This window comes from Stegastes partitus, unplaced genomic scaffold (genome assembly GCF_000690725.1).
Source record: "Stegastes partitus isolate 25-593 unplaced genomic scaffold, Stegastes_partitus-1.0.2 Scaffold1601, whole genome shotgun sequence".
Taxonomy (NCBI): domain Eukaryota; kingdom Metazoa; phylum Chordata; class Actinopteri; family Pomacentridae; genus Stegastes; species Stegastes partitus.
In genome coordinates this window covers 131,215-154,454 of record NW_007579332.1, presented here as the reverse complement: position 1 = coordinate 154,454, position 23,240 = coordinate 131,215, and the positions used below count along the sequence as shown (strand labels likewise).

The following is a 23,240-nucleotide window of genomic DNA, read 5'->3' as shown; positions in this document are numbered from 1 at the left end:
TTTGACGAAAGCAAAGTTTGATGTAAAAAAAAAAATTATTTCAAATACAAATCATTATTTCTAACCTTGTCAATGTCTTGACTCTATTTTCTATTCATTTCACAATGTATGGTGGTGAATAAGTGTGACTTTTCATGGAAAACACAAAATTGTTTGGGTGACCCCAAACTTTTGAACGGTAGTGTATATGTAGAGTAATCATTATTTTTGGTCTTTCTGCTGTTCTTTTTCACACTTACACAAGATAAATGTATTTCAACTTTGAAATCCTTACAGCCTGTGGAGGTGTGTGTGCCATATCATCGAACAAAAAGAAGGGACGTGGTGGTGCGGACGTTTGACGGACAGTTGTGGAGCACTCTGCCCACTGACCTACGAAGAGGGAGCGAGAGCCATAGCAGTCACCCTGGGGGACGTCCAGCCAGGGTAAAACCTCACACCTTGCACTGCAAAACAATAGTAATACAAATTGTAATGTTATTGTTGAAAAAAATGACTTCTTGTTATATCTGTAGCTGGCCTGCTGCTCAGTGAGTCACTTCTCCTGGTTTATGGTGGTGTCCCGTCCAGTAAAGAACAGTTGCTGTGTTACACCAGCTGGGGCCCTGCTGGTATCCAGTGCTGACCCTGGAGTCAAGCTCCACTTCCCCCCAGACTCCACTGTGCAGACTCGTACAGTAACTTTACAGGTAAAATTAGCGAACAGCAGTACTATATTTCAGTTTGTTTGCAAGATAATCTGCAAGGTGTTGGTCTCTCCTCATCTGTAGGTGCTGCAGGTGTCTGTGTCAGAGGTGCAGTCACTGTGTGGTGATCCTCAGGCGAGAGTCAGCCCCCTCCTTTGTCTCTCCCAAACTCCCAGCATTAATTTTTTGCAGCCAGTCAAAGTTCAGGTCCCTCTGCCATCTGGAGTCACAGGTACAATACACCATCCGGACTCTTACATGTGTATGATAACAGAATAGATTAACATGTATTAACATGCTGAGTGCTTCTACAGGCCATACAGTTGATATGTCCTGCTTGCATCTGCTCCATGGAGACCCCTCTGCCCAAACGTGGACTGACATCACATCACAGGTGTCTCTCTATGTGACCCATTTGTATGCCATTTTCTACATCTCACATTTCTCCTGGTAAGTTTCTGTAATTACATGAAGTATGTGTGATACACATTTTACACTGTGTTATTATACCTTTGCATTGTCTGCACCATCACAGGTACTGGCTGTGGTACACCACACGGCGCTGTGTTAGTGGGGTTGTCAGGAAGGTCTATCAAAGGCTAAAACAGTTTAAAGTTCAGTTCCTCGTCCTTCAGCGGAAGACTGATCCTTCACAAGTTCTACTTCAGTGCTTACCTGCTAACAAGGTTTGTAGTACTCCATTCTGTGTTGTTACTGTTTAGTTTAATAGCACTACTGACCCCACAAACAGCCATCCTGTCGTAGCCTCTGTGTGTGATGTCTTTGTAAAAATGTATGCCCAGATGCTAAGCAGCGATTGTGATGTTCCTTCACAGATAGAGGGCAGAGTGCAGTCCTTGTCAGAGCAGTACGACGGACCCCAGCCGTCAGACCTGTGTGACCTGCTGGAGGGAGAGCAGTTCTTCGCTGGCTTTGAGAGGGGCTTAGATATCAGCACAGGTCTGAAGTCCTCTTTGTAGTTCTATCTTAAATAAACATTTTTTCCCTTGCTCCCTTTCCCTCCAAGGTCTTATGATGTGCTGTTGTGTAATCATTTCCCTGACACAGCTATTTGCAAGAAGTCTAAAGCTGACATTGTCCTCTTTTCTCCAGACAGACCAGACTGTGTGGAAGGAAGACTGTGTTTTGTGTTTTATTCCAGCCTGAAGAATCTTAAGGAAGTGTACGTCTGTCCAGCTCAGGGTCAGAAGGGACCAGTGAGGGGACAAGTAAGACAAACATATTTCACAGCCACAATAATACTAATGTACTGTGCTCCATTTTCTGTTTGGACATGTATAGTTAACATTGTGCAATGTACATTTCCACAGTCCATAGTGACACACAAGGTCCAAGGACTACATGACCTACTGTATATTTCAGAAAACAATAAGTAATAGATTAACTTTCTAAATACAGTGCAGCAAATTCTACACAGTGTAGCCAAAACTTCAGACCTTTCATCTGATATTTTCTATATAATACAGAAAATATTTGACTTACCTTTCGACATGAAGTAGCAGCTATGTATGCTGATGATGTTTTCTTCATGATGAGCACACCAGAGTCATTTACACTGTACAGAAGATTAATTGGGATAAAAGCGGAGCCATCCCTCTCTACATACATATCTTTCAATCCGTTTGTTTTTTAAAACAAATGGGATTAAGTATTTTAGCATTGATTTTTTTTTTTCTCCAGCTATAAACATGTTTAATAATAATGGCCCCTGATGACTGCACTTAATGAATAATCATATGCACCATACCTTTGTTTCTATGGGGAAGAGTGGAAACACGAAAAATGCTGCTAACATGTATTATCTCCTCCGTGTTTCTACAAATTCCCTGGACTGGGCTCAAAGACATTAAATCTGTTTTTGTTTGTTTTCTGTGGAGCAATAAGAATCCAAGAATCACATATAAGAAAGCACCCAAGGTTTCACTGGCCTCTTTCAGTATTATCTGTCTTTTATGCCAGGTAAACATTGTGTTGATCCGGTATATCCAAATCTGAGACATGTCACTTAAAATATGTCTCTTCAAAACTCTTTGGTTCCACCCTGAATTACCTTCAGTAGATGATTATGAGGTAATTCAATCTTCTGTTGCAGTCCACACCTTTATTGCATGTTGTACCCCTCTTTACCCACATTTCTCTCTCTCTCTCTCTCTCTCTTGACTGTCACTATCTAATTAGAAAGCCCAAAATAAATCTCCCCGCAGATTCTTGTTTTTCACATATGCACAGACTGCATGATATGTTGTGAGGAAGATGTGCAATAAAGGTGCTTCTGCTGCCTCGCATGATGAATGAGATAACACCTTTAAAAGAGGTGCAATAACCGGAGGAGTGGCGTTCTCTATATATGCTTTATTGCTCATGATCGGTCCTAATCAAATCACATTGGAACACAATATTAATACATCCAGCGGTCTGGAAATTGACTATCGGCTCCCCTAAATCTGTTAGATACAGAATTTTTCTGTGCAAAATTGTATGCAGGTCACATCTCACCCCTGTTAGATGATCTAAAATGGACGATAACAATCAGAATTCATGCTGGTTTCACTGTGGGAATAGAAAAATGTTGTTTCAGTCTTCCTGTCTGCCCTGTGGTGTTCTTGCTTGGTCATCAGATAGAAGGAAGTACAGGTGCAACTAGAATCATTCTTCTAAACTGCACAGAACATGAGCCACCCTGGGTTTCTAAAGACTCATGAAGAGCAACATCACTCTGTCTCAGGGGGAGATATACTTGTACCAGTGGAGTGTGTGTCGAAGGAAGATTACTGCCTAATGAATGTAACTGCTTGTCACAAATGAACCACAAACTTAAAAACTAAACATTATATGTGCTTTATGTAGTTTCTCTAAATCTATTGTCCCTTCTTTGAATGTGTTTCATGGTTTAGCTTTTATGCACGTTGTTTTAATAAAAATTAGAAACATCCAGTGGGAAGAAAAGAAACTATTCGGTAGTATTTTTGTTTGTGATATATTGTGTGGCTACGTCTATCACTGTTGTCACTTAATATTCCCTGCAAAAAATAAAAGAGTGCACCAGCTCCCCATAGCTGCTAGGGTCAGTGCCAGGGATAGGATGCCATTGTTATTTTGTCCCATGAATCATGCTGTAAGTATTGTTTGGACAACTCACTGAAAATGTGCTTTGCCCCTCTGTTGCAGGTGTCTTTTTACAGAGGGGAGATTCCCAGTGAACTGCCAGAGGAAGTTGCCAGAAAGAGGAAAGGACTTGACAACCAGTGGCTTGCAACATTACCACTAAGACTTCCTGTCAGTTCAAGTGACAGATAACATTTTTTTTTAAATTCCTAATTTCAAGACAGCATAAAATCTTTTGCAGTTGTGGATTGTATTTGAAATAATAATAACATGTGCATTTTATCCTTAAATATTTTAAGTTAAAAAAAAAAAAAAGTCCTCTCCATTGACACGATGATTTCATTGCTGACAAAGTTCATATAAGCATTACATCTGTGAATACTTCTTCTTTGTGCTCTGCTCCTTGTGCTTCAGTGTGCAAGTCACCAGCTGAAAGGAACAGTGTGTATGTTTTTCTTGTAGGCACTCAACTCAGAGAACAGTTTCGTCATGGAGGAGCTCCAATATCCTCCTCTGAACCTGGGCGACCCTGAGAGCGGCTACCTGACAGAAGCCAACCTGCTGTCCATCTCTCTTCAGATAGGACAGGACTGGCGTGTTATTGGCATCAATCTTGGCTTGAGCTACCAAGAGTTGGACCGCATCCAATACAAGAACAGGTAGGAATAAAAAGCAGAGTTTAGTCAAAATTACTAAGCAGAACAAACCTCTTTGAGGGAATAGATTTTGGCATACAATATAGGCTGGCTTTTTTGTGGCTCAGAATAACGCTAGTAGAAAACACGAAAGTCTGTTTTACCTCATTTGACAGAAATATGTGCATTTTTCTGTTCTATCTGATTATTTGATGAGCAAAAAATGTCTATAACTAATGCACCAATGTCTATGCAAGAGTAAATGAATCCCTAATTAACAAAGCTGGCTTTAAAAAAAAAAATCCTATTTATTTAGTGTCTCTGTGGGCACCAAAACATTCTCTATGGAGGAGAAATCCTGCAATAACACAGTGTGAATAATAAAAGCAATGATGACAGAATTCCACTTTGCTGCTTCAGCTTCAGGGCTCTGACTCACTGACACACTGTCATGGCCTATGGGGACACTTGAACAGAGCCATGTGTTGTTGTGCTGTTCTTGCTATGATGGGTCAGAGTGTTGTGAAAACGGTCTGCCCAACAATGCTGGTAATTCACTGGCTGCAAATGATATTTTCTTATTTGGTAACAAGTTATCTAAATTTACGTTTGTTCTGAGGCAAAGATAGACAGATAGACTTTTGTTGAACCAGAAACGTTTAATTTCTTTTGATAATCATTTGTATCTTGACTGTAACTTACAATAACGTTGGCATTTTAACAGTGTATAAGTTCAGCAGGACTCTATAAAGGATCTATTTGCAGTTGCAATTCAGAGAGGAGGTCTGTAATAGTTAATATACAGTTAAAACCACAAGTTTACATACACTGTGTAAAAAGACATAACCTTTTTTTGTCACTGTCTGACATTAAATCAGACTAAACTTTTCCTGTTTTAGGTCAGTCAGGATTGCCAGAATTATTTGTATTTGCTAAATGCCAGAATAATGAGAGAGAGAATTTTTTACTACTTTTGTCAAAACCAGAAGTTTACATACATTAAGATTACTATGCCTTCAAACTTTTTGGGAAAGCCCAGATGATGATGATGTCATGGCTTTGGAAGCTTTTGATAGGTTAATTGACATTTGAGTTAACTGGAGGCACACCTCAAACACTCTGCTTCCTTTTGTGACAAAAAAAATCTAAAGAAAACAGCCACAATATCAGGAAGAGAATTGTGGGCCTCCACAAGTCTGGTTCATCCTTGGGTCCAGATGCCTTAAGGTTCCACATTCATCTGTTTAAACCATTATATGCAAATAAACACCATGGGAATGTCCAGCCATCATACCGCTGAGGAAGGAGACGGGTTCTGTGTCCCAGAGATGAAGTGTTTTGATGTTAAATGTGCATATCAACCCCAGAACAAAAACAAAAGACCTTGTAAGATGCTGCTGAAGCTGGTCAGAGTGTCATTATCCACAGTGAAACGAGTCCTGTACCGACATGGGCTGAAAGGATTCTCAGAGAGGAAGAAGACATTACTCCAAAAGCAGCATAAAAAAGACAGATTACAGTTTGCAAATGCCCACAGGGACAAAGACCTTAAGTGTTGGAGACAAGTACTGTGGTCTGATGAAACTGAAATTGAACTGTTAGGCCATAATGACGGCCTACAAACCTGACTGAGTTCCACCAGTTCTGTCAGCAGGAATGGGCCAAAATTCCAGCAAACTGTTGTGAGAAGCTTGTGGAAGGAAACCCATAACATTTGATCCAACGCTTACAGTTTAAAGGCAATGCTACCAAATACTATGTATGTAAACTTCTGACTTTGAAGAAAGTAATAAAAAAATCTCGTTCTCATTCTGGCATTTAGCAAATGGAAATAATGTTGATAATCATAACTGAGCTAAAACAGGAAAAGTTTAGTCTGATTTAATGTAAGACAGTGAGGAAAAACAAGGTTATATGTCTTTTTATACAGTGTATGTAAACTTCTGGTTTCGACTATATGTAGATAAAGAAATAACCCCAATCACCTTCACCAGATTTTTTTTTAATTTAGATTTTTGTCAGTGAAAGCAGTTCAACATTTAAAACGGCAACAGAGATTTAGATAAAATGTAAATTTTCTGTTAAACAATCTCTGCATGAGTCAGTGATGTAATCAGTGCATGCATACGTGTTCAAAGCCTCTACGGAAACAAGATGGAGTGAGATGGCATGTAATTGGAGGAAATCCCGCAGTGGGACAGAAATGGTGGAGAATTTTGATTGTTTTAATCTGCACTGTCAGCCATCACTAAGCCATCTGGGACACTGCAGGAGATTACATGCAGGCTGATGCTCATCTGGCCCTCCCCCTTCTCCTCATGCTCAGAAAACCTCTCATGCTGCATCCTGGAGGTGGCAGAAACATGCATCATGTAAAACCATATAAAAACGGTTTTGATGCAGGATTAAATAAATGCTTTTTTTCTCCAGTATTTTTACGTCTCTGCTACAGTGTAGAATGTGCATATCTGGTTATTTGGAGAAACTAAGGCTGTGCTAATTGATAACATGTGGAATCAAAACACACATTATCAATAATTACCTTTCCACCCACTGGCAGGTCACTGCAGCTTGAGGCATGTCATGTACTTTTTTTTTGTATATGTTTGCTTTGCCTACCAGGGACAACCTTGGCGCCTTGGTGCTGGACATGCTGTTTCACTGGGCCTGGACACAGGGGGATGCAGGACCCGGGGCAGTGTCAAGGCTGGCGGCCGCTATGATAGAGAGCGGCAGAAGAGACCTGGCAGAGGAGATCGAGGACATTGTGAACATAGGAAGGCGAAAGTACTTGGAGTCACTGAGGAGAGTAGGCCTGGAAGCAGAGAGCTCCTCCCTCGGTGAAACCCAGCAGTAGATGAGCCCACGCTGGGTCCAGATGGCGGACTTACACTTGAGTAACCTGTTTGTTTACAGTGAGGCCCCATCATCTCACCCTGCTGTCTAAACAACTGTCCTGGTGCACAGAAAGTCTGTCTCTGTCACAGTCATGATAGTCAGCTACCAGCTGGCAGCACCTTTCACAAGACTTACAGAGGAACAGGTGAAATGGATGAACTGCATAATGGCCTGTGGCTTGGTTTTTTACCACTTTTAAAAATTGTGTCAGTATACAAGGCAAGCTATGGAAGTCCATTTCTGCCAAGAAAAGAAAAACACATACTAGTAATGATACAGGGCTATGTAATCATTTTAACATTGCATGCAATCATTTTGACTCAATCTGACAATTTTGTCTTTGAATTAGGGCTAAACAATGAACTGCAATATTATCAAAATAGCAATTTGGCCGAGTGCAATGTCCAAATCACAGCAGCGGCAATTTTTAGATAAAGGTAAAATGTGTCACAGCATATTATTATAAACAAAGCATTATGGTGCTACAAACATGTTTAAATCATATTCTCCAGATGTAAGGGAACATGCTTGTTCGGTGCAGATTGCAGCAAAAATGACATCATCATTTCTATGTTTGGTTCAGTGGAAATGAATTTTGAAAACATTACCAATCCCACTAAAATCATCACTCATATTGTATTTGCAATATCTGTCCTATTTATCACAATGTGATTGTTTTTATCCCTGCTTTGCATGTTATATTTTACAGAGCACTACTTTTGCTCTGATTTCGCCTCAGTATTTCAAAAGTTACATTATTGAAACATAGCACTTTACAAGTTTGACCAAGTATCATGATTTTAACTTTGTGTCTCAAAATCTTTGTTTCAGTATCTCATTATTGTGACATCTTTAATTTTATCACATCTAAGGACCAGTTCATGCTTTCTGCGTCTGTGGCCACAAGCTGATGTGCACACCGTTCTGTTCAACCTACATAGGCCAGTGATGGGCGATTGCATTGCTGCTTATATCAAACAGAGAAAATCACACAGGGTGTCTGTGGATGTTTTCAAAAGACAGGTTTGACTTTGCACTATTCATAGGATATGACAGCAACTGACAGATTGGACTGTAGCACCATGTCAGTGATTCTTGAGAATCTAGAACTTCCTGCTGTGTTTGGGTGCTGTCAATGGAAAGCATACACAAATCAAAGCTCCTCCCAAGTCTGACAGCAACTACCTCAGTTACAACTCCTTTAATAATGAATTATAAAGGTGTGAATGACAGAGAATCTTCTCATACTCCTCTTCTCACAACAAGTGTTTATTTTCCAGGTGTTTGCAGTTTGGACAGTCTGCCTGGTCACAGATTTTGGGTTGCATGCTGACTTGGGTGGATGACAGAATTTACGACATGCGTACCCTTGTGCACGCATGGAAGCGGAAAGCTTTACAGCTTTCTTTTTTTTTCTTCCCTTGGCAGAAATGGGCCTCCATAACTTTCACAGGTACCTGTTCAGGCAGAGCAAACACTGGCAGCTGTGGGACTGTTCACAGGTCTGAGAGATGCTCTGAAAGGGCCTTTTTTTTTTTTTTTTTAACAGCTGATTAAATTTCTTCCCTTGAGTGCCTTTAGTCACTGAGTAATCAGCTGCAGCAACATCTCAGTGGCACATCAGGATATTTAATTTTTGTAATGTACATGTTTATATCTGTTTAACGAGTAAAACTGATATAAATTCTGTAGGTGTTGTTTTTTGTAGCATTCTGCAGGGAATCTGGTGGTGACTCGCATTTATTGCTGCACGCCCAACCTTCATCCCTGATATTTCAACTCTTACCATATTGTTTTTTTCCCTAGCAGAAATGGGCCTCCATAACTTTCACAGGTACCTGTTCAGGCAGAGCAAACACTGGCAGCTGTGGGACTGGTCACAGGTCTGAGTGATGCCTTTTTTTTTTTTTTTTTTACAGCTCATTAAATTTCTTCCCTGAGTGCCTTTGGTCACTGAGTAATCAGCTGCAGCGACATCTCAGCAGCACATCAGGATATTTAATTTTTGTAATGTACACGTTTATATCCTTTTAACTAGTAAAACTGATAGAAATTCTGTAGGTCTGTAGGTGTTTTTTTTTTTTTTGTAGCATTCTGCAGGGAATCTGGTGGTGACTCACGTTTTTAGCTGCATTCCCAACCTTCATCCCCGATATTTCAACTCACCGTTTTTTTTTTTCTTCTTTTTTCTATTTTTGTACTCAAGGTCATTGTGTAGAGATGAAACGTCACGATGACGTCGGCTCCCATCCCCCACCCCCACACTGTCAGTGCTCATAAAAAAAAAACGTGTCTGTATTTCTACTACATACCACTAGAGGACCCCTGTTTTAAATCCCCCCCGTTTTTTTTTTTATTCCTCCATCGCCAGCCAGGCTGCTCCCTCCTCCTCCTCCTCCCTCCCTGCCTGCCTGCCTGCCTGCCTGCCTGCACTCCCACCTCCTCTACCTCCCTCCTCCTCCTCCTCCGGACTCCAGAGCTACTAACGCCGGTAGGTTAGCTGCTGTCGGTCTGTCAGCCGGAGACTCTGAGTGTAAAGGCTTTGATTTCTCAGCTCCACCGCCCTGGAGGAGACCGCGGAAACGGCTCTGTGCGGTACGTACACACCGGGAGGCAGTAGAAAGTCTGGCTTCACCAAATATTAGCCGTTAGAGCCTCACCTGAGAATGAAGGTAAACGCTTGAAATGTGTAAAAAAAAAAAAAAAAAATGGAGATAAAACACTGGGTGGCATTTAAAGGCTTTTTTATTTTTTTTTAATGTGTGGTTGTCGCTTCGGTGAGAGGCGGTAAATCATTTCCCCGTTATGTGGCAGCTTCATCCTACGGTGAAGATGCGGAGTTAACGGTAACGTCGGGCCTATTGCAGAATAACGTTACGAAAGATACCGTCAATGTGCCGTTACGCTCTCAGGTGTTACCGTTATCCGTTACATGCGCGAGCGCTGCTGTATCAACTTCAATGGCTCGTGCGTTTTCAATGTTTTTTTTCAAGCTAGCTCGGTTTTGGATGTTACCGGGTCAGAGTCCGTTATTCCTGCTGCCTTGTGCCGGCTCTGTAGTGTCGGTGTAATTATCATGTGGGCTGGATGTTGGTAGTGGAGGGTAAACCCACTTAAACTGAGCCCACCTCCTCTCACCTCTGACAGCCGCAGACTGAAGCTAAACATTAGCATAGTGTCACCTCTGCAATCACGCTGCATTTTAGCTACACATCTAAGAATGAGCAATATATGTTTTTAATTTTTTTGTACTGAATATCAACGATGAGGCCTCAAACTCCCCCAACGCATACACAAGTTAAATATTCATCTGCTGAGCAAGCTGTCATGCAAACTTGCAGCAAGGCTAGTTTTAAAAATACATTTCAGTGTACGTACAGTGATGAGGCCAAGCAGTGTAATAAAGCATTCCTGCTGCCTTGAAATAATTGATGAGGTTGAGCCATTCTTGGGTGTAGGGTGACATCCTGTGCTTTCCACTGGAACTGTTCTACCTTTAAGGCCACTACATTTGCTCATTAAGCACAAAACAACAACCATGTGTTAAGAATTAGTTTAATCTACATGCACAGCTGCAGGTTTACAGGCGGAGAGCATGTTAAAACCCCAAAGGCGAGGCTTGTGTGAAATGTCACTGGTGCAGGGTATGTGCACTGAATGGGAATGATGCGTAGCAGGGATGATGGGAAGGTACTGTGCTGCTGTGAGAACCTTACAGTCATTCAGGGTATCCCTTACTGTAATCTGCAAACTGTAACCAGACACTTCAATGGTGAATTTGCCTTTTTTTTTTCTAAGGAGAGTCCACCAACAGTGGTGTTATTATTTCTTTATCAAGGCTGTAGGAAAGCTGAGACAGAGGCAAAACAGAGGATAAGAGAGAAAGCCCCAGGTGACTTTAGAAACTGGGCCACTAGGGATACCTGTGGTGTGAGAGGAAGGACTAAACACTACACCACCCCTTTGCACAGAAAGGGTATTTTTTTTTGCGCTGAAAGCTTGACTTTGCCTACAGCAGGTGATTACAACAATGAATAATTGTGCCAGTTTAACGGTTACACTACGAGCTCTTGTTGTAGAAATGCATTGCTGTGCCCAGATCATAACTCTGACTCCTCTGGTTGTAAATGGAGATTGCGAGACAGCTTCTATAAGTAGGCATTAGGTTTATAATCCTGATGCTGTAGGGAAGAGGGAATAGTAATCAGATTTATGTGTGGCACCACAAAATTCCTCCCTTGTTCTTGCACGGCAGTGAATGTCCAAAAATAGATCTTGTAAACCATCATTTATGAAAAAGCATGATAATAGCATCATAGCAGCTGTCAGGTTATTGTGAAAAACAGTAGATGTATAGCTGTCAGTGCAGAGGACTATTTTAAACCCACTCCTACAAATATGCACAGATTTTTCTCTGCATCTAAGTCATGTAATTCTAGCTCACAGCAGCTTTGCAATAAATTCAATTTTTATCATTAATTAGAAAAATAACAGCCCCAGAAGGAGTGATAAACTGGACAGATTGGGTTTTATATTAGATCTGGCCTCTGTGCTCTTGCAGCTCAGCGAAGTACTTGACATCTGATAGAGGATTGCAGAAACACACTTGTGTCTGAAACAGGGCTCAGTGCTGTTCTTTGCCGATGGCTTCGAGTTTGCAGAGTGGTAATCAAACCAGTCCACGGGAGACAGATGGACTGGTAACAACAGCCTGGACGACGCTCACGAGGAGGGCTCGTGTGATTTTCTGTTCATTACTGTCTTTTCACCTCGCCACAGTCACGTGAGCTGAGTGCTGACTTCCACAGTGCTTTGTCACTATAGCTACTCACTTCCTTTTATCATTCACCCAACTCACTGTCGTTTAGTCAGCAAGACCTTCACCCTGTTGGCACTCGAGAACAAACAAGCAGCCAAGGAGCTGTGATAGGCAAGGTAATTTTTTTTCTCTGGTTGATTTGAATGAAAGCAATGCCATTTGCATTCAGTTTTGCATTGGAAATAAACTGGGGTGGATTTGTGTCTGGATTTTCAGTATCTGTAGGATTATTATTATTTTTATCTTTCAGTAATTCTATTGTGAGTGAGATGTGCCTCAGGGCAGATTAGTACCTCACTCCTTCACTGAATGTTACCAGCACATATACAGTTTTGTCAGTTTTTTTTAACGCACCTCCAGTGTGCATACTTACTTGTATTGTTGGAAGCAAAAACATTTGATTCTTGTGAGTTTAGTGTGTCTACAAACTGAATACAAACATGCATCTGTAAGATAATTTAGTTATCTTTGTTTAAAAATTGTTAATGCTCCTCATTTTTTTGAAAGTCACATAAAAGCAGTGAAGAGAGGTTGTATAAAATTTCACTGTTCCTAGATATTGTCATCATCATTAGAATACAACACTTTTTTAGTCTTATTCTTTTAATTATTGAATTTATCAAATTATTTAGTCTTATTTGTAATTTAGATTTAGTTTCTTATTTGCTTTTATTCTAGCATTTTATTTAAGCAGTCAAACAAATTTTATTATAATGTAGTACTTTAAATTATGAACCTTAATTAATGATAGCTGAATGATTTTTTCCCCTTTCAGGAGAGGAAATGACCAAGAATCCCATTTATGACTGCCCCCTACACTGTTCTTTTGTATTGCATATAAAATGTGGTATCGTTCATAAACTGGATGCAACATATTACTCTGCTGCAGCCTCTGCCCCGCCTTGGTGAGAGCACATGGACTGAAGCATTAAACTTAAAACTTTGGTCCAAGATCGGTTCAAGTTTTTTGAAATAACTTTTAGCAACAGGCTTCATGTAGATTGCTGATGTGTTCTTGTCAGTGAGGTAGGGTTGATTACCCCATTGTTCAAGTCCAACTGATGAACAAGCATCAAAGGTCAAGGATCTGAACTGTTATCTGTCTCATTCGGCACCTGAACTCTCGACTGAGTCTTTCATCAAGTGTGTCTAATGGCTGGTTTACAGGTGCCTGGCTTAAGTAGTTAAACTCAAGGTTCTGCATATTGTTTACTCATCATTGCTTATCAGCTTTAGTGATATAGACTCAAAATATGACCTCAGTGCAAGTGTGTGTGTGTGTGTGTGTGTGTCTGTCTGGAGGCTGGTTTACCAGTCAGTTTTGCTGCATTTCATTGTCTTGTTTGCCTGAAGTAGTTCTCCTTAATATTTATGTAAATTTTAAAATGGCTTTAAACCAATCTAGGGGTGTGCTCATGTGAGGTCTGAAGAAAAGTTCCACAGCAGCTTCGTGACTCTTTAATTTCAGTCATGCTGGGAGAATTAAAGAAAAAAAAAATCCTTGGAGATTTGGTTGATGAGCAATGCCTCTTGCTCTGGACGCTGCACACAGAGGCTAGTTGTTTCCATACAGACACCAATTGTCATGACAAGACACTGCAGCCAGGCTATGACTGGGGGTCAAATAAATGTCCTGGTGCAGACACAGTGGTGTGGTGTAGATAAAGCGAAGTGGACGAGTGAAGCTGCAGGCATGGAGGACGAGGAGGGAGTTGTCAGTTTGATGGGTGACTCATGTGAGACGGTAGTGATCTTTACAACCCATACATTTTCTCCTCTGTCCAGAACATATAGTGTACTTGGAATTATGATTTAAAGCGGTGTCAGAGTGTTAAGCAGCTCGTGATAAATGGCTAGGGCAAGATTTGTCGATGGAGGTGAACTGTGAAGCTCCTGGGAGCAGAGAGGAGGACGCTGCCCAGCAAACAGACACCAGGGAGGTGGTTCATTGACCTGCTCTGACCCCTCCCTCCTACACCTCTGGAGCCACCGCCGAGGGCCTCAAGTCCCCATCCAAACTAAACACACCAGACTGCAGCTGCGCTCATGCCCAGATACAGTCAACGGAAACCTAAACATCCACCCCTGCGGTGCAATCTCGCTGGGAGAGGATCTGAGAGATTAGCAATATCAGTGTGGTGCGACTGAACGTATATGCACTTTACAAAAAAACCCCTCAAGTCAGCAAAGATCTGTGTAGGAAAAGCTGTGTTTGAGAGTCGTGACTCGTGACTGAGGGAAATGATGGGGGAGGGCCGGTGGTGAGGAGGGAGAAGGAGGCGGGCTGCACACGCACAGGCAGGTCGCGATTGGTGGATGGAGGGGGTGGAGAGAATAAATGGGGAAATGGGAAGCATCTTTTCACAGTGAGGGCATTCTGTACCAAAAATAGGGAGCATCTTGGCTACATCAGACACTTTTCATCTGTTTTCTCAAAAGTAGCCTGCAGAGGACCGAGCTTCCACTGTGTGACCCCAGTTTCACGATGAAAGCGCTTATGCATAAAACATGAGTGTTCAAGGGCACGCATGACGCACAGATGTTGCAGTGGTGATAGATTTGTTTAACAGAAAGTAATCCTCTACAGCGATGGCTAAGGCTCTACTTACTGAGGAAGCTGTCAGTAATGCTGCATAATAATGCTTCACTATGTTGTGCCACTGTCCTTGTTCTAGGCCGTATACAGTCTTTATATGACAGAGGACTGGACTCTAAGAAATGACATGCAAGACTTTTGAGAGTAGCGAGTATCATTTTTTATAATGCATCAGCAGTGAAAGTCCTTATTTATGCAAAAATGCCAAACATTGTCATGAACTTCCTTTTACTGCTCTTCTTTGTCTTATGTGATCATAAACTGAGAGTGCTGCTCAGACCTTTCACCCCACTGGGCTGTATTCTGTTATATCTTCATTCATTCATTTATTTGATTTATTTTAGACATGCCACAGCATCATAAAGGCGAAAGCGAAAATGAATTCACCTACATCATTGCACCTTGGAGTCGAGTCATACAGTTCTTCTTACTGCATTACAGCCCCCAACACTCCCTGGGGAGGTTTTTATAATCACTCTGCGAAACCTCCATTTTCCCTGAACACATTAAAACACAAAGGCAGCATTTTTGGAAACTGTTCTGGAAAAGCTCCATTTTGGCATGAGGGAATTAGAAAATGGTTCTTTGTGGACAAATATCCGACAGAAAGAGATGCATTTTGAAATTGTACGGGCTTTATGTGGTCCGACATACTTGCAATTTCTGTGTGATGTGTGGCTTACACAGAGTGGAATGAACTCTTGACTGAAGTCAGGACCGCAGAGTCACTGACCGTCTGCCACCATAGGCTGAACACCTGTTTTCAGGAAGCACAATGACGCTAGCGCTCCCACCTTTCATTTCACTTTTGAAAGGAAACGAACTAGAATGTTTTAAGTTTAAATTGTAGTTTCTGATGATCTGTAGTTCCTTTTGCATTTAAAAATCATTATCATAATAAGTCACTTTGAACAAAAATGCCAAAAACAACATTATGTAAGACACCAAGCGTAGCACTTAGTGAATTGTGAGGGTATTTTCTAACATGTCCAGACTCATTAATAAATTAAGAGAGCAACTGGTAGTAAAAACAATCATTAGTTGCTGCTCTAACCAGCTGACATTTTTTGCGGTAACTTTTATTTAAGCAAACACATGTTGAAATGTTTGTTGAGGCAACAATGCTGCATTTGAACTTTTGAAATGTACTTTTCAAAGTGCTTCTGTTGACCTTCTGAGAGTGTTAACTCTGAACATTTTGTGTTTCTTTACAGATACCCCCCAACTAGCAATAACTGCAAGGAGACAAGTGGACAAAACATAATCCCTCTACAGAATCCCACTTGGAGAGCAGAACACTACTCCTAACACGCAACAAAAGAAAAGAACGGCACCTGAGTGACCAGCTAACAGACACGTTGAACTTTGACCAGCCGGGGCTTGAGATAAATGGCTGACAAGCAGATCAGGTGAGACTGAAAGTGGCTGCAAAGGTTTAAAGCAAAAACAGTGAATTTGCTTTTAACCTACTAAACTTTCACATTTGATTTTTTTTTCTCTTTTTCTCATGGTCATGCAGTTTGCCTGCCAAATTGATCAATGGGGGGGTCGCTGGCTTAATCGGTGTGACCTGTGTGTTTCCCATTGACCTGGCCAAGACTCGCTTGCAAAACCAGCAAAATGGATCTCGCCTTTACACCAGCATGTATGAAGCATTTGTATTTTAACTTTCACACATGTACAGCTCTCTACCTGGACTATAGTCAGAATTAATTAGTATTATTGCTCAGCTTTTCAGGCACGACTTTGACTAATATATACCACAACTGCTGTATGTGTGTTACAGGTCAGATTGCCTTATTAAGACCATCCGATCAGAGGGGTATTTTGGGATGTACCGAGGTAAGGTGGAGGAAAATGAGGAGCATCTCAGCCATTTGGTATCTTAGGATTTTAGCTTCATAGTGAAGCTACAGACATCAAATCCAGCTGTCTGTGTGTGACTGTACAGGTCAGAGAAAATCCTTCCACTGAAAACCATCTAATTGTTTTGTCTTCTTCTTCTGGCTCTCTGTCCTTTTTATCTTCCAAGGCGCTGCGGTGAACCTGACACTAGTCACGCCAGAGAAAGCCATCAAATTGGCCGCTAACGACTTCTTCAGGCATCACCTCTCCAAGGATGGGTGAGGCATGAAAGCGCTGACAGGATGACTGACAGAAACCCACTAGCCTCAGCGATTAACCAGCGTGTTTACTAACATATAACCTGACACATTAGCTGTCTGTATTCTCACCACGATTCCTGTTAATCCTCCAACTTCCTGTCATCTCCTCCGAGGCGCCTCGCATTTCACGATGATTTGTTAACTGCCTGGCTTATAAATAGAGATTTACTTGCACATGTGTCAGCAAATGTTGTGTCTGAAATCATGGAGGAAAAATTAGCACATCATGGTATCACATGTCAGACATTAGCAACCATCGTCTGGTGCTGCTGAAAACGAGCACCCATTGTCCACCATAAGCGCCGTCTGCATAGATAAACCCGATGCTTTCTGGGCCATCTGTCTCCATCTCTATGGTGACAAACATGCAGCCTGATGAATGATTGACTTGTCTGGCCTAGCTGCTCGCCTTGTAAATTATTAATCTGCCCTTGTGCCTGACATGTTGATATGGAAGACAAAGATTAGCATCACCAGCACCGGTGGTGACAACTCCTTCTCTGAGGACTGTGGAAATAAAGTTGTCTGGCACTCACACTGTCAGTCGAGCATGTGCTTTTATCTGATCTTACTTTTTATCTTCTTTTTTCCTCCAGAAAACTCACTCTGTTCAAAGAGATGCTGGCTGGGTGCGGGGCAGGTACATGCCAGGTGAGTGAGTGAGATGCTGCTTTAATTGCATCCTCCTGTTCTCCATCTGGAACTCCCAACTTTAGTGCTGCCAGAGTCAGATCACGTAAAGAAAAACTGCCGACGCCTCATTGGTCTGCTAAATTAGCACCAGCCGCATTTAAATGCGAGGTGGTCGTCATAGAAACGTGCTTGGAGTTTGTCTCTGTAGATTGTGTTATCTGGGATCTGAATGTGACCTGTAACGTTCCATTTTAGTGAATGATTTCTAATCACTGAAATGTTGTCCCGTTAGCAGGCGATACACTGGCAGTGAGATGTGAGTGATCAGATAAGACGTTGTGAGAGTGCTTGGCCATGTGCACTGAGTGAGTGAGTCACAGGGAAATGCCTGTTGTCAATGAGGGCAAAGGCTTCAAGCCCAAGGAGCGTGATTAGATTAAGTGTAGCAGGCCTTGGATTAAGATTGCGAGTGAGAACATGGCCATCTCACCCATAATCCAGTTAACTAGTTACTACTGTGTGGATTACAGAGCAAAACAAGGGCTGACATTTTGCTAATGGATGCCAGTAGATTTACACTGGACCTATGTCTGTCCTGACACACACAGTACAGCCCGAAACTCCGACTTCCAAATGAGTTGCATTGACATGGACAAGAGGCCAGTTGATTTATTCATAGTGTACATATGCAGACACTGTACTTGACACCATTGTTTTGCTTTTGTTGCAGGTTATTGTCACAACTCCTATGGAGATGTTGAAAATCCAGCTCCAAGACGCTGGACGAATTGGTAAGAGGAAATGAAATTCAGATGGTGGTTAAGCAAAGAATGAAGTATTGGTTACACGCTGGAGAAACAGGGGCCTCATGTGGTCATGTCAGGCATTGCAACAGTTTTATCCTTGTTTCTTTTTGCTGTTATAAATTCAAAATGTCTCCCCATATAACTGTTTTTAGCATAGGGTGACTCTTGTAGCTTGTTTTCAAAACCTTTTTTGTAATTAATGTTGTTTCTTGTGCGCCACAGCTGCTCAGAGGAAGCTGATGCCAGAGACGGTGGCAGCAGGTACTGTGGAAACCAAGTCTCCGACAGCCATGCAGCTCACCAGAGAATTACTGAGGGAAAAGGGCATTGCTGGGCTGTACAAAGGCCTTGGTGCCACATTGCTCAGGTGAAACAGATCTGGCAACCGGGCGATCATTATACCATCAAACAGCAATGAATTTCTCAAGAATTACTGTGATTGTCTGTCTTTGTTTTCGTAGGGATGTTCCTTTCTCTATCATCTATTTCCCCCTTTTTGCCAACCTGAATGAGCTGGGAAAAAGAGGCGCAGAAGGTCCTGCTCCTTTCTACGTGTCCTTTATATCAGGCTGCCTTGCAGGGAGCACAGCGGCTGTTGCTGTCAACCCTGTTGATGGTGAGCAGTGGGACTCTGAATTCAGCAATGTGTGCGCTCATTCTTGATGTTATATGCTCACTTGAACTCATTGTGTTGCAGTTATAAAGACTAGACTGCAGTCCCTGAACCGAGGGAGCACAGAAGACACGTACAGTGGAGTGACTGACTGTATCAGGTGACCTCATTATGTCTTTACTGGTGCACCCTGTGTGAGGCTGCGAGTGTAGTCCACCTTAATGTCTGTTGGCACGTCACTCGTGCTGGTTGTGGGTTTCAGTTTATGTAATGACCTTCTGTTTGCTCTCTAGGAAAATCATGCGTAACGAGGGCCCATCAGCTTTCCTGAAGGGAGCCTACTGTCGAGCCTTGGTCATTGCACCTCTGTTTGGCATCGCCCAGGTGGTCTACTTTCTGGGTGTGGGTGAATTTCTTCTCAGCTTCTTGCCTAAAAAAGACAACTAAGAAGCATCTCCTTTCTGCCTTCCCCCTCCCATAATGCATCACACCAACTACGTGAGGATTCATCTCATTCTGAAGGAAATTCTCGATAGGTCATAGCATGACCAGTCAGTGTATTTTGTTTTAAATCTGTTATGTTGAATGTTAAAATGTTAAATAGTTCAGGAGGGAGCCTTTGTTTGCCAAGCTGCCTACGGTGGCACACAAAATTCCAGTCGGCAGGCTCAGCTAGCTCTCTGGAAATGAAGCCACAAATATCAGTTGAAGTTTTAAAAGGATTATTGCTTTATCATTTCAACATTTTATTGCATTTTTGAATATGATTGTTGAATTTTCAAAGTAGATGTACTGCCCTCGGTTGCTGCAGTTCTGCAAACCCTACAGTACCTAATTTCTTAAATTCCATTAGCCTTTTAATGACAGAGAAGACCTTAGCAATCCATTTTAAATTATAAATTGTAATTAGCTTAAATTAAAAAATGAAATGCACAGTCTTTACTTAGAAAGATATTTGAGAATATTACGTCTGGTAAATTGTTGTTTTCCCCAGATCTTGTGTCTTAAAAGTTAACTCACATAGAATTAGAGTAAAAGACACGCCTGCGTTTCAGACAAAGACCCAGGCACAATGTGTTGATGTGATACCAGCACAGATCCCTATGATCTTTCCTGAGAAGCCACATCCCTTCCTGTAAGTGGTTGTAATGAACTCAGCCATTCAGCTCTGAGCACACTTTGATTGCCTTGGCTTTTTACGTAGATCAGGTTCCATGTGATATTTAGTGCTACCACAATGGTTCGGCTGTTTTAGCTCCTTGAAAGACATCTCAGATTCATGGTTACACACTGGACTGAAGCAACATTGTACAACATTTGGGCATTATCAACAAAAAGATGCATGTTCCCACTGGTTAAACCTGATACAGAATCACACACACACACAAAAAACTGCTGCTACATGACTTTCAAAACTGTACATCATGTTGTACCTCTGACCACACCCTAATCAGGGATGTAGCAGCAGGAGTTTTGCCTTTGTGAACGACGGGAAACACCTGCTGTGACATCACTGATTGGATTGTGGCCCAAAGTGAGCAGCGGTTTTCTGCCATGTGTGATTCGTCGTGGATTCAGATGAAAGCATTGGTTGTGAACACTAAATGGGCTGAAAGTAATTTTAATAGAAAGCCACATTATTAGCAATTATGCTGACAAATGGTCTGACATCACCTGCTGACATGTGCGGGTACAGTCATCCATTGTGGAGCCACTAAGTCAGGAGCAGCTCATGCCCCTTAGATACACACCTAATTAATTTTGTTTACAGTTGAATTTTAATTCTTTGTCCAAACTTGAATTCAGTGGCAGGACCCAAAGAGCTAATGAAAAACCATTCTTTATCACAGAAATCAGTACCGATGTGTTCTCAGTGTTCTATGAGTTTTTTTACCAAACATCTCTGCTTGTTTGCTTTAGAGGTTTTGTTTGCTTTAAGCTGCGAGGGAAAGCAGCCCTGTCCTATCTTGTTTATGCATCACAACAACTGAAAGCCCTGCCATTGGTTTATCTCGTCGGAGATCAAGGTGACTTTGATGTGTGTTATCCAATCACATTCCTTCCTTGCTCCCACTCTTCAAGCAGCTCGTCAATTGTACTGTTGCACTGTAGACACACGATGCAACTTTTCAATGTAATATCATTCGTGGGAGTGAGCTTTATTTATCAAGATTCCTTTCTATAGGCAGTATAGCACTATATATTTGTATGTGTCGTTTTTTTTTCTGTGTCAAAGTGTCCACCTTAACTATATTGTACATATGCAGATGATATGAACTTTATGTTATAGGATTTATTCTTTGTTTTGTACATGATGGCTTATTTGCACACCTACCTCTCCAGCTCCCCCCTTCCCCCCCTTCAATTCATATCGTGGTGATTTTATGTTATGATGATGTGGACATATCAAATGAAGTAATTTTAATGCAACAAGCATCATTTGATTTTAAATGCAGCATATTAATGAGGTTTTTTATTTTACTGTATGCAAAGGGGAACACTAGTTTAGATCTTGTTCGATGGTTTTCTTGGAGGTGCCATTTCTCTCGAGCGGTTGGTTAAGTGTGTGGGTCAACCGGTTTCCTACTGTTTAATCACCTGGGACCAAATGAAGCATCGTATAATGCTCGTAGACATGTAGTTAGTTTTAAAGGGAATGACTTATGGCACAGTTATGGAAATGAAATGTAATATGCCCTGGACAAGGCCAGTAGGGACCTGTAGTCACCAGGCTGTAATGTAGGTCTGTTTGAATGGTGCTTCTCTCACGAGGCTGCTGCAATATAACGGTGGCAGCGCTAACGACCAAGGCTGTACTGACTGAATCACATGTGAGCTAATCTCAGCGTTCTCAATGTTTTACCTGAAAGCCATAGGTCAGGGAGGGACTACTAGACATCCACTGGCACCTCCAGCTGTGACGGCACAAGCTGAGCCAACTCGGCTTCATTAGATTACTTGTTGTAGTTTGTTGACATTCCGAGTTCATCTCATATACGCTAATATTATGATCACAATGCCTATTTTTTGTGTGTGTGTGTGTGTTATTGAGATTATTGTCGATTAAGATCTTTTGAACCCCCGCACCCCTCCCCTCACCGTTTTTAATCTGTTTTTCGGTTGAATCTTGAAAATGTCGTGCGAGTCGTTTTGTTTTACTCAGCTGTGAATTTCCACTGACCTTGTGCATTTGGTTCTGTATGTGTGTCTGACGGTGTAGTGCTGTAGTTGATGTGTAGTCGTTAGTGTGACTCTGCAGTATTTTTCTCTTTAATTGTCAGTCCGATGCTCTCTCTCTCTCTCTCTCTCTCTCTCCCTCCCCTGTTTTTCATTCTATCTGTCACACTTCCTCTGCCATCTACTCTATCCAGCATCCACCGCCAGGGTGCAGGGTAAACACAGAGGAACTTTTAAAACACCAAATGTATGACTTAGAGTGTATACAATCAAAGAAAGCACAAAGGATTATTAGGCACAAGAGACCACGTGGCCCACTTTCGAGTTCTTGGAAATCCGTGTGCTGCTTTTGCAGATATGAATATTATTTCTGTGCAGATGTTGATTGAAATGAACTTTATAGTCTTGTAAGAAAAGTTTATCTTTGTCTGTAAAACTGGATCCATAGGGCTGAGACGACAGGTCATTATAAGAGACCCACGCGATGGCGTCCACTATGTTACCCCATCAGCAGTTATCCACAAAATGTATATCGCCTACATATTCTAAATGAATCAGATATAAGAATGTAACTTAGATATTATAAGATGTATTATAATTATAGTGAAGAGTTTATTACATTTTAATCTAAAGATTTGTGCTTTACACGTTCACTGAAAAATTCATGAACCAGCTCACTGATATGCAATAAGTAGAAACCACACACAGACACACCACGGATGGAAAAAGACAAAAAAAAAACACACAGAAAAGAAAAACACCTGTCAATCACAACATCACTCAATGTATGAATAATGCAACTGGGGACCTTGGAGGCCTTTTGGGGTCTGAGCTCACTTTAGGCCTCTTTTCTCTTCCTCCAAGAGGAATTGTGCATCATAGCACTTTAAAACAAGGACCCCCCACCCCCACTGTCCACCTATGAAGTCTCTCTCTATGACGTAGAGGGTGTTTATGAATATGTGTGGTGAATGACACAGTTGTCCCAGACATTGTTTACAATGCGATGGAAAAAAAAAAAAAGAAGAAAATATTGTGTTCCCTGTCACAATTTGCTGTTAAATAAAATGACTGTCCTTAAATCGA

General features: G+C 41.5%; 2 protein-coding genes across 2 annotated transcripts; both read left to right on the top strand.

The window, feature by feature from the left end:
- Positions 1 to 276: 276 nt before the first annotated feature.
- Positions 277 to 9,399, top strand: LOC103371515 (p53-induced protein with a death domain-like; the record flags this gene model as incomplete). Its single annotated transcript, XM_008300865.1, has 10 exons — positions 277 to 426; positions 516 to 689; positions 771 to 918; positions 1,001 to 1,136; positions 1,222 to 1,372; positions 1,523 to 1,646; positions 1,800 to 1,915; positions 3,876 to 3,983; positions 4,275 to 4,471; positions 7,070 to 9,399. Coding segments are annotated over 10 exons (1,539 nt in total), but the record flags the coding sequence as incomplete, so codon positions are not given.
- A 403-nt stretch (positions 9,400 to 9,802) lies between these two features.
- On the top strand, positions 9,803 to 23,240 carry LOC103371512 (mitochondrial glutamate carrier 1-like). The gene is made up of 11 exons (XM_008300862.1): positions 9,803 to 9,940; positions 15,975 to 16,169; positions 16,280 to 16,405; positions 16,547 to 16,602; positions 16,793 to 16,883; positions 17,522 to 17,576; positions 18,289 to 18,349; positions 18,587 to 18,731; positions 18,826 to 18,980; positions 19,062 to 19,137; positions 19,271 to 23,240. Exons 2-11 carry the CDS (start codon positions 16,150 to 16,152, stop codon positions 19,422 to 19,424), a joined length of 939 nt encoding a protein of 312 aa, XP_008299084.1. The 5' UTR covers positions 9,803 to 9,940; positions 15,975 to 16,149; the 3' UTR covers positions 19,425 to 23,240.